The sequence below is a fragment of the Pan paniscus genome, chromosome 2, assembly GCF_029289425.2.
Source record: "Pan paniscus chromosome 2, NHGRI_mPanPan1-v2.0_pri, whole genome shotgun sequence".
In the NCBI taxonomy this organism is placed as follows: domain Eukaryota; kingdom Metazoa; phylum Chordata; class Mammalia; order Primates; family Hominidae; genus Pan; species Pan paniscus.
The window spans coordinates 127,905,286-127,923,779 of NC_085926.1; the positions used below are offsets into that span (position 1 = coordinate 127,905,286).

The 18,494-nt window shown below is 50.2% G+C and overlaps 1 protein-coding gene across 3 annotated transcripts; it reads left to right on the forward strand.

The window, feature by feature from the left end:
- The first annotated feature begins 671 nt into the window (after nucleotides 1-671).
- Nucleotides 672-6,612, forward strand: TRH (thyrotropin releasing hormone). 3 transcript variants are annotated; one of them, XM_003829440.5, is made up of 3 exons: nucleotides 672-3,520; nucleotides 4,506-4,724; nucleotides 5,399-6,612. In XM_003829440.5, the coding sequence occupies exons 2-3, from the start codon at nucleotides 4,514-4,516 to the stop codon at nucleotides 5,908-5,910; spliced, it is 723 nt and encodes a 240-aa protein (XP_003829488.1). In that variant the 5' UTR covers nucleotides 672-3,520; nucleotides 4,506-4,513; the 3' UTR covers nucleotides 5,911-6,612. The 3 variants fall into 3 exon arrangements, with proteins under 3 accessions (XP_003829488.1, XP_034813242.1, XP_034813241.1); XM_034957351.2 differs by lacking the exon at nucleotides 672-3,520 and adding an exon at nucleotides 4,207-4,325; XM_034957350.1 differs by lacking the exon at nucleotides 672-3,520 and adding an exon at nucleotides 4,269-4,413.
- The last annotated feature ends 11,882 nt before the right edge of the window (nucleotides 6,613-18,494 follow it).

An 18,494-nucleotide genomic window follows, 5' to 3' on the forward strand; every position in this document is an offset into this window, starting at 1 on the left:
CAAAACAAAAACAAAAACAAAAATCTAGCCTGGTGTGGTACTGGTGCGTGCCTGTAATCCCAGTGCTTTAGGAGGCTGAGGCAAGAGGATTGCTTGAGCCCAGGAGTTTGAGGCTGCAGTGAGCTAGTGATTGTGCTGCTGCACTCCAACCTGGGCAACAGTGCAAGACCCCATCTCCAAACAATAACAAAACAAAACAAAAAGAATATAAGAGCCTGGCAGCCCATCTTCCTCACACTCCACAAATGGCAGCATCATATACACATAGTTCTCTACTCTGCTTCTTGGAGCTTATTCCACATGAGTGCATATGGAACTGCCTTATTCTTTTAAAGGCTGCATAGTACCCCACAGTTTTAGACGGGTCTTAGTTGATTTAAGTGTCCCCCTCCTGATGGACAGACATCCAGGCTGGTTCCAATTCTGGCTTATATAAACCATGCTGCACTGAATACCCTGATGTATACATTCTCATGTATACAGGTGGGAGTATCTGTATGATGAATTCTGAAAAACAGAATTGTCTCATGGAAGGTACATATGTGTTAAATTTTCAGATTGCCACCCAAAAGATTGGATCAATTTACACCCTCGTCATTGTGTACAAAAGACAACAGGTCTATCTGATTTCATCTTAGCTAGGGTGGCATTTCTTCAAATCCTGGAGTCTAGTTGGGAGACCAAGCCTGAGGTTTCATGTTTGCAGTCTGCCCTGAACCAACCACCTGACTCCGAAGGCACAGTGTGCCTTCGGAGTCAGGCCATCTCTCCAGACCTCAGTTTCTTCACCTTAGCATGAGGAAAGGATTCTAGCTGTGATCTAAAAGTTCCCTCTGGCCAGGCAGGGTGGCTCATTCCTGTAATCCCAGCACTTTGGGAGGCTGAGGCAAGTGATCGCTTGAGGTCAGAAGTTCAAGACCAGCCTGGCCAACATGGGGAAACCCCGTTTCTACTAAAAATACAAAAATTAGCCAGGTGTGGTGGCATGCATCTGTAATCTCCGCTTCTTGGGAGGCTGAGGCAGGAGAATCGCTCAAACCCAGAAAGCAGGGGTTGCAGTGAGCCGAGATTGTGTCACTGCACTCCAGCCTGGATGACAGAGACTCCGTCTCAAAAAAATAAATAAATAAAAAATGAAATAAAATGAAAGTTCCCTTTCACTTCTAACCTTTAAAGTCACTTTGCACCCGCAGGCCTCTGTGTCCCTATCTGTAAAGTGGGACTAATAGTCCTCACCTTGTTTATCTCCCCGGTGATGAGAAGGCGCAATTGGATTGTGGGTGTGGACGTGCCAGGAAAGTTGGATACTCCACCAAGGGAAGGAGTAACAGTTAAACACCTTCGAAATCCTTTGTCAGATCACTAGGGTGTCCTGGGAATGCAAGTCCTCATTAAAGTTTTAGACTGAAGAAATACTGTACGGTGGTGAAGCAGAAAATCGCTGGGACTGTCCGGAGGTAGGAGATGCTTTCACTGATGTGTTCCCTCTGCCAAAAATGTGGTTCCCTCTAAGTGGACCTGGCCAACTCTCCCGCATCCCTCAAGGTTCGGCTCTCCTTTCCCTCCGTGAACCTTCTAGACATTTCCCGGCAGACTCAGTAGCTCCGGTTCTGAATTCCTTACCTCATTACCTTGCGTCCAGACTTTTATCCTAGCCCACATCACCCTCCACGGTGACTCTGTTTTCTCCCTGACTACCTCCAACCACCCACCCACCGCCTGCAGGTGAGTTGTTGCACACTGCTTGTCAGATTCACTCCGTTTTTCAGCCTGTCTCCCTCACTGCCTCTGAACTTTTTGAGGGCTGGGGCTGAGCCTCATTCACTTCTAGGCCTTCAGGACCTACCAAGGAGCCTGACACCATAGTGGGTGCTTGTTAAATGTTTAGAGATGGGCCGGGTGTGGCGGCTCATGCCTGTAATCCCAGGACTTTGGGAGGCCAAGGAGGAGGATCGCTAGAGTCTAGGAGTTCGAGACCAGCCTGGGCAGCATAAGAAGACTCCATCTCTACAAGAAATAATAATAATAAATGGCCATAAAAATTATGGTGCCTGGCTGTAGTCCCAGCTACTTCGGAGGCTGAGGTGGGAGGATCCCTTGAACTGGGGAGGTCAAGGCTACAGTGAGGTCAGATTGCACCACTGCACTCCAGCCTGGGTGGCAGAATGAGACCCTGTTTTAAAAAAAAGTTTCAAGATGGAGGCAGTCCCCAGGGCTAGATGTGGCAGTCCCACATCTGGGACTTTGGGAACTGACTGGGGGGGCAAGCTCCTTGGCACACATGTGTTTCTCCTCCGTGCTTCCCCTCCCCTCCTTTGCTAGAGTTGGGTGAACTCCAATAGATTCCTGTGCAGGGGCTGCAGACTCCAATGTCCCTCCTCAGTGACAGGGGCAACACATTGGGAGACATTAGGGAGTGGTGGGGACTGTGGTGGCCGAGGGCAGCCAGGCTCAGCTCCACCTGGCTGTTGACAGGAGGAAATGTGGGCCCATTCTTTTTCAAGAGAAGCCATACATCCAAAATTTTCTAAGTTATCTTGGTTTTAAAATGTTGGTTATTCAGATTTTTTTCAAAACACTGTGGAAGTCAATCAAAATTGCCCATGAACTGGTTGTAGCCTACAGGCCGCCACTTTTGGAATTCTGAAAGCTTTCCTCTGGCTCCTATTGCACAGAGGAGAAAACTGAGGCTCAGAGAAATGGAGGCACTAGCCAGGAATGACACAGTTAAGATTAGCACCCTGGAGCCTGCGGGGTGGCTCCCGCCTGTAATCCCAGAGACGCAGGAGTCTGAGGCAGGAAGATGACTTGAGCCCAGGAGTTCAAGGCTGCAGTGAGCCGTGATCGCGCCACCGCACTCCAGTCTGGGGGACAAAGCGAGATCCCATCTCTTTAAAAAAAAAAAAAAAAAAAAAAAAGTAGAGCTCCGCTCCCACTTGCCCCCCATTCTCTCTCTCTCTCTCTCTCGCTCTACTCTCGCCCGTCTGCGTTCTACATTGGTTCTGCGGCCGTGTCCCTTTCGTGTGTGTCTGCCCTGTGTTTCTCCGTCGTCTCCGTGTGGATCTCGGTCTTTGTCTCGCCCTCTCGCTCTCTCGTGCGCCTGTGTTTAATCGTGCGCTTCTCTTAATCTCTCTATCCCTCCCTTTGGCCCCTACACGCGTGTTCTCGTCAACAGATCTCCAGAGGTGGTGCAGAAACGACCCCGCGCCGGCGCCCCATCCTGCGGCCAGTGCCTCCGCGCCCCGGCTCCGGTCCCCACCGTCCCCGCCCCAGATTTCCGGAGGAGCAGGCGGGCGGGGTCCCGCGGGGCCGGCTGCCGTCAGCGCCCCTTCCCGGCGGCCGCGACCCCTCCCCGCTGACCTCACTCGAGCCGCCGCCTGGCGCAGATATAAGCGGCTGCCCATCTGAAGAGGGCTCGGCAGGCGCCCGGGGTCCTCAGCGCTGCAGACTCCTGACCTGCCGACTGCGGATCCCTAGTCCCCGGATCCCGGACCCATCCTGTGGAGCCCACTCCTGGCAGGTAACCGCCCCAACCCCTCTCCTTCCGCAGACGGTGTCCGGGAGCACTGGAAAGGGAGCCCTCTCGGCCCGCCCTCACCTTCGGTTCTCTGAGAGCTTCCTGGAGCGCAGGGCCGGTGCACAGGCGGGCGCTGTGCTTGCACCCCCGGGTCCTCCCCGAGCGCAGGCCGGGGACCCGACGGGAGGCACGGCGCGGGCACATCGGAGGCTCTCGCTGCTGGGCACTCAGGTCCCCGGAGTCGGCAGCGCGGGGTGGGAGCTCCGCGGCACCCCCTGCCCGGGTGCCGCCGGACAGAGCTGGGTATTCAGGGCATCGGCGTGAGAACCTAGGAGTTCGAATCCCAATCTCAACGCTAGAAATATAATTTTAGCGTTGAAGTTAGGATTTTAGCGTTAGAATCAGATTCCTGGCTTAGTCATGAAAACTTAGCATTAGAAATAGAATCTTAGCTTTGCAAATAGACTTTGAGCTTTAGAACCTGAATCTTAGCGATAGAAATGGGATCTTCGCGTTGGAATGAGGACGTCGGCCACGGAGCTTGGAATTAGAACGTGGCGATGGGGACCTTTGGGGGAGTCTTGGCGGGGACGCAACCGTTAGCGTCGCGGCTGTGCCTGGCGCTGCAATCTCAATGGTTGCACTCCCGGCGAGGCAGTCCCAGCGTTGGCTTCCCCAGTTCCGCGTCACATTGAAGGGTGGCGGTGACGCTGGCGATGGGGTTCCTACGGCCTCCTGCCTTGCGCAAGCAGAACTGGGCGCAGGCACTACAGGCAACCGTGGGGGCGAGGACGCCTAGAGGTGACAGGTGTGGACGCAGAGCCGGGGCGAACCCGTCGCTGCTCCCGCCCCTGCACGAGGGGCAGTGGTCCTGCTTCTGGGAGGGCGGTTGAACTGTGCGTGGTTTGTTTCTGGCGGGCGTCGGGGGAGATGGAGCGGGATGTGCTGTGATTCGGTGCGCTCAGGCTCCCTCTGTCCCCTAACCCAGTCGCCGCGATGCCCGGCCCTTGGTTGCTGCTCGCCCTGGCTTTGACCCTGAACCTGACCGGTGTCCCCGGCGGCCGTGCTCAGCCAGAGGCGGCCCAGCAGGAGGCAGTGACGGCCGCGGAGCATCCGGGCCTGGATGACTTCCTGCGCCAGGTGGAGCGCCTCCTCTTCCTCCGGGAAAACATCCAGCGGCTGCAAGGGGACCAGGGTGAGCACTCCGGTGAGTGGATGGGGCTGTTGGGGGCTGTGGGGCTAGGCTATTGGGAGAGCCGTGGAGGCCTGCAGGCAAAGGGGAGGGGAGGCTTGGTCAGCTAGCCTCCTCCTGCCTTTCGGAAGCTCAGAAACCCTCCCTGGCCGCGCCTAGGCGGGATCTGGAGTTGACCATTCCTCGGGGTCAGATTCCTCCCCTGTCTCGATGCTGGGAACATTTCACAGAGAGCAGGCCCTGGGTGGGGAAGCTTCTGTGTGCTAGGGAGAGAGTTTCTTTGCGTGTGACAGTTTGAATTACTACTGTCTAGGCACTTCTGTGCCAGACACTATTCCAAGCACTTCAAACACCTTATCACACTGTTTGATCTTCCTAACAACCTCTTAGTTAGGTACTGTTATTACGATTTTACACAGAAGAAAACTGAGGCTCCCAGAGATCAATTGAGTCGCTTATGGTCAGACAACTAGGGAGCGCCAGAGCTGGGATTGGAACCCAGAGGCAATGCCTTTGACTATTGTGTGAATGTGTGTATCTGTGAGGCCTGAGGGGCAGGTGCAAGACCATGCCTCTGAGTGGGAGCTGCAGGAAATGTACCCTGCCTGGGAGAAAAGCAGGAGTGGGCACTCAGGCGCCTGCCTATTACATGGGTCAGGGGCCCCTCACTGACCTCTTTCCTTCCCCAGCGTCCCAGATCTTTCAATCTGACTGGCTCTCCAAACGTCAGCATCCAGGCAAAAGAGAGGAGGAGGAGGAAGAGGGAGTAGAGGAAGAGGAAGAAGGGGGGGCTGGGGGACCCCACAAACGGCAGCACCCTGGCCGACGAGAAGATGAGGCTTCATGGTCAGTCGATGTAACCCAGCACAAGCGGCAGCATCCTGGCCGGCGCTCCCCCTGGCTTGCATATGCTGTCCCAAAGCGGCAGCACCCAGGCAGAAGGCTGGCAGATCCCAAGGCTCAAAGGAGCTGGGAAGAAGAGGAGGAGGAGGAAGAGAGAGAGGAAGACCTGATTCCTGAGAAACGCCAGCATCCGGGCAAGAGGGCCCTGGGAGGCCCCTGTGGGCCCCAGGGAGCCTGTGGTCAAGCGGGCCTCCTGCTGGGGCTCCTGGATGACCTGAGTAGGAGCCAGGGAGCTGAGGAAAAGCGGCAGCACCCTGGTCGGCGGGCAGCCTGGGTCAGGGAGCCCCTGGAGGAGTGAACCCAGTTTTCCCTGAAGTCGAGTTTGTGGTCTAAGGATGTCTTGAGCCCTGCGTGCCCCACCATTCATGACCTCTGCATTCTCTAGTTAGATCCCTGACCATAAGCCTGAGCCCCTCCCTCCCAGCCCCATATTCACACACATCCCAGCCCCTGGCCTTGCCCTCTTCCTTTAGGCATGTGAGAAAATCAGCCTAGAAGTTTAAACCCCACTTTCCTCCACTTAGCAGATCCCAGAGCCCCTCTCACCCCCACCACCACAGGCCTGCTCCTTCCTTAGCCCTGGCTAAGATGGTCCTTCTGTGTCTTGCAAAGGCTCCCCAAGTGGGACAGGGAGCCCCTGGGAGGACAGCCAGTGAGGGTGGGGTGGGACTGAAGCATTGTGTGCAAATCCAGCTTCCATCCCCTCCCCAACCTGGCAGGATTCTCCATGTGTAAACTTCACCCCCAGGACCCAGGATCTTCTCCTTTCTGGGCATCCCTTTGTGGGTGGGCAGAGCCCTGACCCACAGCTGTGTTACTGCTTGGAGAAGCATATGTAGGGGCATACCCTGTGGTGTTGTGCTGTGTCTGGCTGTGGGATAAATGTGTGTGGGAATATTGAAACATCGCCTAGGAATTGTGGTTTGTATATAACCCTCTAAGCCCCTATCCCTTGTCGATGACAGTCATCCTAATGATAATAAAACCTGCATCCAGATAATCACGGAGCTCTGTGGTTGCTGTTCTGTCGCAGCTGGCATGGGATTCTTCTTTCGCATTGAGAGGGATATTTATAAGGGGATGGGACTAGAGTTCTCAGCTCTGCTGCAGAGGGAATCAGGGACCCTGGGAGGATGACAAGTCCTCTCTACTGTCCCCATTTCAGAACACACTTGGGAGGTGGATGGGGTTCTGGAGCCCATTTGACTCCTGGGGAGACTAAGGCCTGGAGAGAAGGAAGGGCTTGCCCAAAGACACACAGCTGGCTGAGGTGGAGCCATGGGTCTGAGAGGCCAGCTCAGGGATTTGCCTTGAGTTTGCCTGATTTGGGAGGCGGGGGTGGTGGTGAGAGGGGAGGTTTGAGGGGAGGACTAGTCTGGCTCAGGTCTGTAATCTTCATGGTTCTGTTGACAGCTTGTGTCACCAAACAGCCTGTTAACGAACAGGAACAAAGAGGGCAGAGGACCAGGCTGCAGTCAGGAGATACAAACCAGGGGTCTTCTGGGGCTCGGTGCAGGACAGGAGGGAGTGGTGTGAACTAGAGTTAACTGAAGAAGTCATGTGAAGACACTTGAATTCAAAAACTTTAAGAAATGTCATGTGACTCTAATAATATTAATAACACAAATACACAACAGTTTATGTGTCAGACACTGTCCTCAGCACTTTCTGTATATTAATTATTCTAATCCTTGACAGTGCTTCCAGATATTAATATGCCCATTTTACTAATGAGGAAGCCAGGGTACAGCAAAGTTAAGTAACTTGTCTGAGTTGAATTTGGCCCACTCATGGCCAGTTTGCAACCTCTGACTGAAACTAAACCCCCACATCTCCTTAGTCTTAGACTTTGAGTTAGTTAGATGATCCTCTGTTTGGTGGATGGATGGACTTTTCAACTTTGCTACGAACAGCTTTTGGTCACCTTTTGGGGCAGAGGGAGGCAGGAGCAAGAAGGGCGTCCAAGACCCAGCTCCTCTTCCTTTGGAGCTCATGTTTCAGGTGGGGTGGGGAAAGGGGAGACTGGAAAATCTAGGGTTGACAAGATGCATTCATACCATTTTCCCCATAATGCTCTTAAAAGCCATCTGACGTATTGAGCATTTGATGTATAAGAAACCAACACCTCCTCCTTTTCAGATGAGGGAACCAACACAGAGACAAGGGTCCTGCCCCAAGGTCAAGCATGTAGATCTGGCCTTCCCCCTGGGCTTGACTCTCCACACCCCTCAGCTGCCTTCTGGAAGGCTTTAACCACCTCACTGTCACCATCAGGGCAAGTGGGCCCTGGCAAGATTCCCTCTGCCCATAGACCGCCTCTGAAGGCAGGCCCTCTAAAGAGAATAGAGGCCGCTCATGGAGTGCTCTCTGGGTGCTCAGTGTTCACACACGCTTTCTCATTGGCTCCTTGGGACTGCCCCGGAGGCCAGGCTGCCATGTCAATTTGCAGTTGAGGAAAGCTGAGTTGCAACAGAGTGTGGAGAAATTAAGCCCAGGGATACATCCCACCCTCTCCTGCTGTCAAACTTCATTGATTTGTGAGGTGTGGACTCTTCCTCAGAAATGAGACCATTTGAAGAGTAAGAAGCCTGCTCCCTCTAGCTCTTTAATGTTTTCCCCTTTGCCCCTATGAACGATCATACCCGTGCACTATAATATAAAGGGTTTGGGCTTTTGCCACAGCCTGGACAAATGCTTTAGACAGTTTGAGTCTCAGTCTTCTCATCTGTAATATGGGCACAAAAATCTTGGCAGCCCCATCCCCCTCAGGATTGTTTTAAGATTAGCTGAGATCAAATGTATGTGTACAGCTCCTGGCATGGTGCTAGGCACTGAGTTGATTCTTGATAAAAGGCATTTTTAGTTCTAGTGCTCCAGGATAGAAGAGACTTAAAACTGAAATTTGGAGACCAATTGTTCCTCCCTTGCTTCATTCTCCAATCACAAAAGCGAACAAAAACAAAACAAAAAGTTGATGGGGCTTTATTACAAGTCCATGCAAGGCATTAGGGCAAAATGGTGTGCTTGCTGCTCTCCAAACGCCCCTCTCCTCCTCCTCGCCCTTCCCCCCAACACACACACGGCCTCTGCTCTGCCCAGGATGCTGTGCCTGTGATGCTCTCTGTACACTTCGACATTTCCCAGCCTCCCTTGCAGTTGGGGTGGAGTCAAGTGACTAGTCCTGGCCAGTGGGCTGTGAGCAGTAGATGACACTTTCCAGTTTAGGCAGTTAGAGCCAGTGTGCCTCACTCATCTTTTTCTTGCTGTCATGGTGGATGAAAACCCACATGTAGAGATGGCAGAGCACATGATGGATGGATTCTGAGCCCTGGCTTCACTAGATGGAAGTTAGGCACTACTCACCACATCAGACTTTTCATGTGCAAGAAACAAACGTGTGTGTTAAGTCACAGAGATTTCAATTCTGATAAACACAGATGCCCACTCCATTCTCTTCTCACGGAAATCTTTCCCATCTTTTCCTTCTCACATGTGTCTGCTTTCATCAATGCTGCCTAGATCAGGGCATGGCATGAAGTAGGTGCTCAACAAATATTTGCTGAATAGATGTTGAAAGCTGCAGGTCACTTCTATCTTAGTCCCCCAGCCTGACTTCCAGGGGGTCCCTACCCTTGAGGGGCTTCCATCCAGTGGGGAAACCGACAGGCAAACAGATGATGACAACTTAGTGTGAGGAGTGTGGGGTGTCAACTGAAGAACCATGAGGTTCACAAATTTGGAAAGGAGATTTTTATTTCTTATAAAGGGTTGCAACCTGCAGGAGGCCATTCTGACAGTCTGGGAAGGGCAGCTTCCGGCCAGAAGCCAGAAACAACACTTCGAGGGAGGGGTAAAGGGAACTGGAATTTATGCCGAGATAGTTAACAGGTTATAGGAGGAGCTGTGATTATTTATGAAGGGGAGGCCTGGACATAGTAGTAGGCTAACACGCATGCAACATACATCTCATGTTCACTTTGGGGTGGAGAAAACAGTTAAATGTATTACAGTTAGGCCCCATACATCAAAAGGTGATGCTGAGGACACAAAGGCCTTCTGTGCTCAGCCTTTGTATACTGGCCAGAACCACTCTGCGGTTGGTGGTCTTGTATCAGGAAGGACTCCTGGTCAGTGGCTGTGTCAAAACCACAGAAATGGAGGGGCAGCATTGGGCAGTTGGTTGATGTCAGCATTGGAACGAGTCTTTCAAAAGGGCTGGTTTCTGCTTAACCCTTAGGGAAGAAAGGCTAGTGGTAGTTATGGAGGGAGGGGATGTAACAGGGCATGTCTGACCTCCCATTAGGAAGTCAGTTTTTAAGGTTACCCTGGGGTCTCCTTAACGGAGAGAGTCCATTCAGTCAATTTTGGGGCTTAAGATTTTTTTTTTAATTTTCCATGGGGAATAAAGGATGCAAGAAGAACAGAGATGAGAGAGCAACTTGGTCTGGTTGAGGAAAGAAGGCTTCCTGAAAGAGGTAACATCCAAGTAAGTGATAAATAAGAGAAAAAAAATTTAAGGCAGAAGAAAGAAGATCAGCAAAGGGCTTGGTGGGAGACATAACGAATTCTTGGAGTTGCTAACATCTGAAATCTTCTACCCTATCTCCTAGCTCTAAGGGGGCGAGCTGTGTTCCCCATGCTTCCTGGTTCAGGCCATGCTCCACACTGGGACTCCGATTCCCACAGCTTAGAAGCGCGAGAGCAGTGCGGATTGGGGTGGAATGAAGGAAGCCTCCCTGGGGGAAGGGTATTTGAGTTGAGCTTTGAAGGATAAAAGAAAAATAATTTTTTCTTTCTGAACCCTTACTCTGGGGCCAGACGTTGGAAAAAACACTTTCACATCCACTCCCCAGCATACAGTGGGTGATCTGTAAATATATGTTGAACGAATAAATTACTCATCATAGTCATTTCCAGTGTAGAGAAAAGGAAAAAGAGAAATTAGGTGACTTTTCTAAGTTCATTAGCCTGAAACCTTGGAGTTGTCTCTATACTCTCCTTCCCTTATTACCCACATTCAATTCTTTCTATGTCCTGTAGATTACACCTCCTAAACATGTCTCAAGTCCACCTACTTCCTTCCAACTCTTCAGCTACCATCCCGGCCACCATCACCCCTCATCGTGAGATTGCAGAGCCCCCCCTTGCTGGTCTCTGGCTTCTACTCTGGTCTCCCAAACCTACTCTCCACACAGGAGCCAGAGGGACCTTTCTGAAGTACAAATCTGATCACAGCACCCAGCGTGCTTGGAGCCCACCAGTGGCTTCCATTTCACCTAGGAGAAAATCCAACCTCCTGACCATAGCCAAGTGGCCTGCTCAATTTGCCTCCTTTTTGTTTCCTGAACATGCCTCAGGGTCTTTGTTCTGTTATTCCCTCTTTTCTCCTCATTATTTCTGCTTTACCTCCTAGTGTGCCTTCCTGTACTGTGGAGGTTGGAAAGCAGAAACTACATTTGTAGCTCCCATGCAGCTAGATTTTTTTTTTTTTTTGGATGCACAGTAAGTTCTCCACGTGGATGCTGTCATGTGAGATTTAGAAGGCTCTTTGACGATTTGTGCTGGAAAGCAAGATGATGGTGACGGGTGGTGTTTCTGCGGTAGTTTCCCAGTGTCCAACCCCCAGCTTTGGGGTTTCTAGGGTCCTCGATGGCAGCTTCCCGTCCAGTTTCACAGCTACAGGGTGTGTTCTTTTTTTCTTTTTAAACAACTTTGTTGGGCTACATATGCATACACACACACGCGCGCGCACACACACACACTAACAGCTTTACTGAGATATAAGTGACATACTGTACAATTCGCCCATCTAAAGTGTACAATTCAATCATTTTTAGTAAATTCTCAGATTGCGCAACCATCACTACAATCAATTTGAAAATATTTTATTCACCCCCAAAAGAAACTCTGTACCCTTTAGCTATCTCTCCCCCAATCTTCCCACGTCCTCCCTCAGCCCGACAACTAGTCGATTTTCTTTCTCTATGAATTTGCTTGTTGTGTACATTTCATAAAAATTGAATTATATAATATATGATCTTTGTGTCTGGTTTCACTTAGTATAATTTTTGTTTTGTTTTTTGAGACGGAGTCTTGCTCTGTCACCCAGGCTGGAGTGCAGTGGCGTGATCTTGTCTCCGTGCAACCTCTTTCTCCCGGGCTGAAGCAATTCTCCTGCCTCAGCCTCCTGAGTAGCTGGGATTATAGGCACCCACGACCAGGCCCCAGCGAATTTTTGTATTTTTAGTAGAGACAGGGTTTCACCATGTTGGCCAGGCTGGTCTCGAGCTCCTTACCTTGAGATCCATCCGCCTCAGCCTCCCAAAGTGCTGGGATTACAGGCATGAGCCACCGTGCCCAGCCAGCACTTAGCATAATATTTTTAAAGGCCATCCATAACGTAGCATGTAGTAGTACTTCATTCCTTTTTTATAGCTGAACTATATTCCACTGTATGGAAATACCACATTTTGTTGATGTATTCATCAGTTGATGGACATTCAGGTTGTTTCACCTTTTTAGCCATTGTGAATACTGCTGCTATGAACATTTGTGTATAAATCTTTTTGTGAACACCTGTTTTCAGTTCTTTTGGGTATAGACCCAGGAGTAGAATTGCTGGATCATACGGCAATTCTGTTTAACTTATTGAGGTACTGCTAAATTGTTTTATTGCATTATATTTTGCATATCATAAAACTAACCCATTTCAGGTGTATACTTTAGTGATTTCTATTTCTTTCTTTCCTTTTTTTTTTTTTTTTGAGACACAGTCTTGCTCTGTCGCCCAGGCTGGAGTGCAGTGGTGCAATCTCGGCTCACTGCAACCTCCGCCTCCCAGGCTCAAATGATTCTCCTGCCTCAGCCTCCCAGGCAGCTGTGATTATAGGCACGTGCCACCACGCCCGGCTAAGTTTTGTATTTTTAGTAGAGGTAGGGTTTCACCATGTTGGTCAGGCTGGTCTCGAACTCCTAACCTTGTGATCTGCCCGCCTCAGCCTCCCAAAGTGCCGGGATTACAGGTGTGAGCCACCGCGCCTAGCCTAATGATTTCTTTAGTAATCTTACCAAGGGGCACCATAAATGAGTTTTAGAATATTAATAATCCTGATGGTGGCCTCCAGATTTCTCACCTTCCTGACTGGAAACAGAGAAAACAGCTTTCTGCAAGCCTACTCTCTAAGCCCGGCAACAATTTTATAAGCACCTAATTCCAGAGCAATATTCAAAACATTTATGAGCCGGTCCAAGACAGGCATTAGCCGATCAGTACATGTGCCCCAGCTGGATGGACAGATTCTGGCTTGACATACCTGTGAAGCCATAGCAGCAGTGCAAGGAGCTGACAGCCAGCCCTGCTGGGTCAACCCTTCCTGCCTCCTGTTAATGTTCCTAAAACGGTTTCTGTTTGCTGTGCTGCATCCTGACGATCTACATTAGATAATGCCTATGCTTCCTTAGCTGTCATTTCAGACAACACCTTGTCAGAATGTGGCCCGGCATCCCTCTCCTTGCTTGCAGCTGTCACAGTTTGTAATTACATCTGTCTCAGGCTGAGTTTCCCAGCACCACACTCTGAGACAAAGATTTGAGTGTCAGTAGTTTACTTGGAGAGTGAGCCCAGGTCTGGGAGCGAGGGAGTGATTCAGGGACGGGAAGGGCATGATGTGGAGTGCATTCGCGAGCCAGTTATTGCTGTGGGCAGCTGGGGCTCCATCCTGTTAGGGGTCCTTGGGAGATTGTAGAACAGGCCTGAGAGCTATCCCACTTGATTAGATAAGGAAGCTGGATATTTTTGTCTTCCAGTTCCCATGGATGGGGGTTGAGAGGTTCAAACTTCCAGCTTGCCCTCTGTGCCAACCTCGAGAATGCCCTTAGGTGAAGAATCTCAGGATACCATTGGCATTCACCTCAAAGGTGAGAGCTGAGGGGTTGAGTGAGGTTCCCACAACATCTGCTGCAGGCTTCAACAGCGTCTGCTGCAGTCTTCTTGGGTGGCATTTCATCAATGGCTCCTCCCTCATCAAACTCTAGGCTCCACATACTCCTGCAGGACCAGCACCTGGGACAGCGCCTGGCACAGAGCAAGTGCTCAGTAAACATCTGCCAAATGCAAAGGAAGGCTGCATGAATGAAGGTAGAGCTGGGATTTGAGACCAGGCTTGCCAGATTCTAGGGCCCTAGAGGGAGATGGTGGGGCAAACCCAATACTGTGGGGTGCTGTGCAGTTAGTATAACCTGGGAAGCCAGCTCCAAGGATGGCTGCCAAGCTGAGAGCTCATGTGCAACCCAATGTAACATCTGTCCAAGTACCCTACCCTTTAAAACACCTTGGAAGACATCAAATGGCCCTCCACTGGCTGTCAGTTTCTCACTCTGCACTGTGTCACTAAGAAGCCACCATGTGCTGGGCCCTGCACGAGGAACTTCCAGCACCATTAATAAATACCCTCAGTTTATGGCGAGAAAGGCCTGTCTCAGCTAGGTGAAGTGATGTGCCCGAGGCTCACCAGAACTGTGCCCGGTTCTGGAAGGCTCCAAGTCCACTGGTCTTTCATCTACACCTGCTGTGCCTCACCTGGGCAGCTTTGATAGCTGGGGAACATTTCTTCAAGGAGCCGCCTCTCACATTCAGGGAAGGTGCCTGTCCTGCTTTGCTGTGAAACACCTCAATGTCACGACTTCCTCTGATAGGTTCTTTAATTAATTATTTCTGCAAACCTAAGTTTGATTAATTGGATGCAATCACAGGACTGGTTTGATGAGAGACTCAGTTCCTGCTTGGGGCCTCTCGGGTGGCATGAGAACATGTGGGGCTTCTTACCTGAAGGATGTTGGCAATTAGAGCCCATTTTGACTGCCAGGGTATGAGCCGACTGCCTCGGAGAACATCAATTAGCTCAGTGGCTAAATTGTGCTGAGAGTTATCGGTTACCAAGGGGACCCGTGGTCAATGCCAGGATTTAAGTGGCTCTTGTCTTCGGGGATCATCTTTCCTGAATCGCGGCCACGTTCTGGGCCTGGTAATTATCAGCAGGCTGATTAGGCCTCGTCCATTATAGAGAGTGACTTCCTAATCGCCAGCTGCTGGGGAGGAAAGTGTCTCAGCTCCGACGCAGGTACACCCCGTCCGACATGCCAGAGGCTGGCACGCACACACTGCAAGGCTGCTTTGGGCTGTGGCCAAAGAGATGGCACAAGGCACACACTGGGCTTAGCTGGGTTTCCCTTGAAGAAGCTCAAGGTCTCAGGGCAGCCCTGGAGATCATGGAACCCAGGCCATTCCCGGCAGGTTAAAGATGATCTCTGAGGGGATGCCTGCCCTGGGAAGAAAAGGGAGCCCCTACTAGTGCCAGGCACAGAGCCAATGATTCTAACAGTCAGTACTTATTGAGCACTTAGTATGTGCCAAGCATTGCTCTCGCCTCGCCACAGAAAACAAGTCATTTGACCCTCTCTAGGGGGAAACTGAGGCACAGGATGTTTAGGTGGCTTGCCCACACATCTGAAATTTAAATCCAGTCAGTCTGCTTCCAAATTGAACAGCTACAGGTGAACAGCATGTTGGCTCTCGTGCTTGATGTATCGCAGCCGTTCTTGAAGTTGTCCCATTATCCTTTCAGGGAATCTTTGCGGTCTTCACTTTCCCAACTACATGTCTGTGTGAGGCCAGGTTTTCTTCATATACTTCAACCAAAAACACAGACTAAATGCGAAGCAGATAAGGGAAGCCAGAACCTATTAAGTCAGATATTTTTTTAAATATGCAAGAATGTAAAGCAATGCCACTCTTCTCATTAAATTGTCTTTTCATTTTGGAAAATAGCTTATTTTTCATAAAAATATGTTATTTATGTTAATAGATAATTAGATAATGCATTAGTGGATTTATTATTGCTATTTCAAAATTAATAAATAAGCATTTTTAAAGCTCTCATTTTAATTCGTAGTATGGGAAATATCAGTAGATATAATCCACAGAATACAAAGTTCCCTGGGGTCCTCAATAATATTTAAGAGCATAAAGAAGTTTTGAGACCAAAAGATTGTGAACCACTGATATATTCAGCATATTACATATCAGCAGTTGATAATTAATGCCCTCCCTCAGGAGTGAGTGAGTTATCATTCTGTGAGTCTTGTTTTTGTTTTTTTTGAGACTGAGCTTTTGTTTTTGTCGCCCAGGCTGGAGTGCAATGGCATGATCTCGGCTCACTGCAACCTCAGTTTCCCAGGTTCAAGTGATTCTCCAGCCTCAGCCTCCTGATTAACTGGAATTACAGGCCTGTGCCACCACACCCGGCTAATTTTGTATTTTTAGTAGAAACAGATTTCACCATGTTGGCCAGGGTCCCACAGACTCCTGACCTCAGATGTTCCACCCGCCTTGGCCTCCCAAATTGTTGGGATTACAGGTGTGAGCCACCACAGCCAGCCTGTGAGTTCTTTTGAAAGCTGATTGTTAAAAAGAGCCTGGCACCTCCCCGCACCCGCTGTCTGAATCTCTCTCTCTCTCTCTCTCTCTCTCTCTCTCTCGCTGTCTCTCTGGCCATGTGATTGCTGCACACACAGGCTCCCCTTCACCTTCCACCATGAGAGGAAGCAGCCTGAGGCCTTCACCAGATGCAGATGCCTAGTTTGAATTTTCCAGCCATCAGAACCATGAGCCAAATAAACCTTTTTCCTTTATAAATTACCCAGCCTCAGTTATCGCTTTATAGCAACACTAAATAAGAAGAGCTAATACTTGGCATTTATCTGTGCTAGGCATTGTCCTAAGTATATGATGTATTTTGACTTATTTATTATTTGTTTGTTTTTGTTTTTGAGAAGAGTCTCACTCTGTTGCCCAGGCTGGAGTACAGTGGTGCGATCTTGGCTCATTGCATCCTCCACCTCCCAGGTTCAAGCGATCCTCCGGCCGCACACCACCACATCTGATTGATCTTTGTATTTTTTGTAGAGACAGGGTTTTGCCATGTTGCCCAGGGTGGTCTCGAGCTCCTCACCTGAAGTGATCTGCCCACCTCAACCTCCCAAAGTGCTGGGATTACAGGCGTGAGCCACCATGCCTAGCCTGTTTTGACTTATTTAATCTTCACATCCAGGAAGTAACACTTACAATTATCCCCATGAGGCAACTGAGGCACAGTTTCCTTGGGCTTAAGTCTCATGCTGGGCTGGGACATGACAGAGCCCCAGTGTGAACCCAGGCCTGCAGGCTCCAGAGTCTGGGCCTTTACACACCTCTACACCACATCCTCAGGCAGCATTGCTTACACTTATGGAGAGCACTTGGACCGAGCTAAGGATTTGCCTGTTTTAATTGTATCATCCTAAGTTGCCCATGGTAAGGAAATTTCTGCACAGAGAGATGCATACTTTGTCTGAAGTCACACAGCCAGGAACCAGGTGCGGGGATCCTTAATTCTGAGCTCTGAGCCAGATCCAGATCTGACCAATCACCCCACTTCCCACCTCCTCAACCACAGCCACAGTGATTGGCTCAAGGGTGGGTGAAGCCAAGTCAGAATGAGAGTCAACTCCCGGGCCTTTACTGGAATATTTGGTGAGAGGCCCTCTATTTCCCCTCAGTTACTAAACTGATAAGATTTACCCTTGCTCCGCTAGAGGCTGTCTTACCAGTGCAAGGAAGAAACCCATTCATTGAGAATGAAGACAACCAAGAGAAGACAGTCAAGAGACGGAGAGAGACTGGCATCTGCTGATTTTATTTGAGCACCTGGGTCCATCCACGCCTAATACCCTTGGCCTTTTCAGTTACATGAGCCAATACATCTCATTTTTACTTAAGTCATTTGCATTTTTTTCAAATATAACAGAACGAGTTCTGACCGATACAATCTATAAACATCAAACTAATTTTAGCATGTTTCTGAGAGGGGAGTGCTTCTTCCTTTCTCTCACCCATACCGCCTGCTGACCACCTCCCTGGCCCCTACCCAGGTGAGAGAGCTATGCTGGGGAGGGCTCCAGTCACTGTCTAGTATAGTTTCCCTGCCACTTATTTCTCCAAAACCATGATAGCTCTTGTCAATAACAAACATTTATTAAGACGCTGCTGTGTGCAGGGCCCTATTCTACCCCTGGCTTATTGCTTGGTGCCCTCAGCTGCTGACTGGCTTGGCTTTGGGGATGTCTTCCATTTGCCCTCCAGACCCATTCTCGGCCCTGCCTGTGTCTGGGCGGTGGATCTCTATGGACTGCCCCATGCGGGTTCCCTCTCCTTCAGATTCTGGTGTGGTTCAGATCAAACGGAGAGAGGAGAGGAAAGAGGCATGTCCACTCCCCTCCCTGCCTGCTGCAGTTTCACTCCATTCTTCCTCCTACAGCCACAGCTCCTGCGGGCAGCCCTCCCTGATGGCTCCAGCTCTCTCAGGGTTCTGGCAACACCACCCCTCCCTTGCCCCACCCGGCCTCAGGGTGCTCGTTTCTCCCCACTGTGTCTCCGGCTCTTCTCCTGACCCTGTCCATCTCATCACTGAGCTGTCCTCAGACGCCCCCTTTCAGTGGGGGTTTCCTGCCAGGGTCCCAGTGGACACAGCCTTAGAAGAAGACATAAAATAGTAATACAGTGAAGACAGGACACTCTGGCTTATAGAATCATGGGAGGCTTTTTTTGTTTTTTGAGATAAAGTCTCACTGTCTCGCCCAGGCTGGAGTGCAGTGGCACAATCACGGCATGGCTCACTGCGGCCTTGACCTTCTCAGGCTCAGGTGATCCTCCCACCTCAGTCTCCTGATAGCTGGGACTATAGGTGTGCATCACCACATCCAGCTAATTTTTGCTTTTGTTTTTATAGAGACAGGTTTTTGCCATGTTGCTCAGGCTGGTCTTGAACTTCTGGGCTCAAGCAATCC

What these genes read in the sequence shown, in the direction of transcription:
- TRH (XM_003829440.5), top strand. Translation starts at nt 4,514, where the DNA reads ATGCCCGGCCCTTGGTTGCTGCTCGCCCTGGCTTTGACCCTGAACCTG. An exon ending in GGACCAGGGTGAGCACTCCG is followed by an intron (nt 4,725 to 5,398) that starts GTGAGTGGATGG and finishes TTCCTTCCCCAG; the next exon opens with CGTCCCAGATCTTTCAATCT.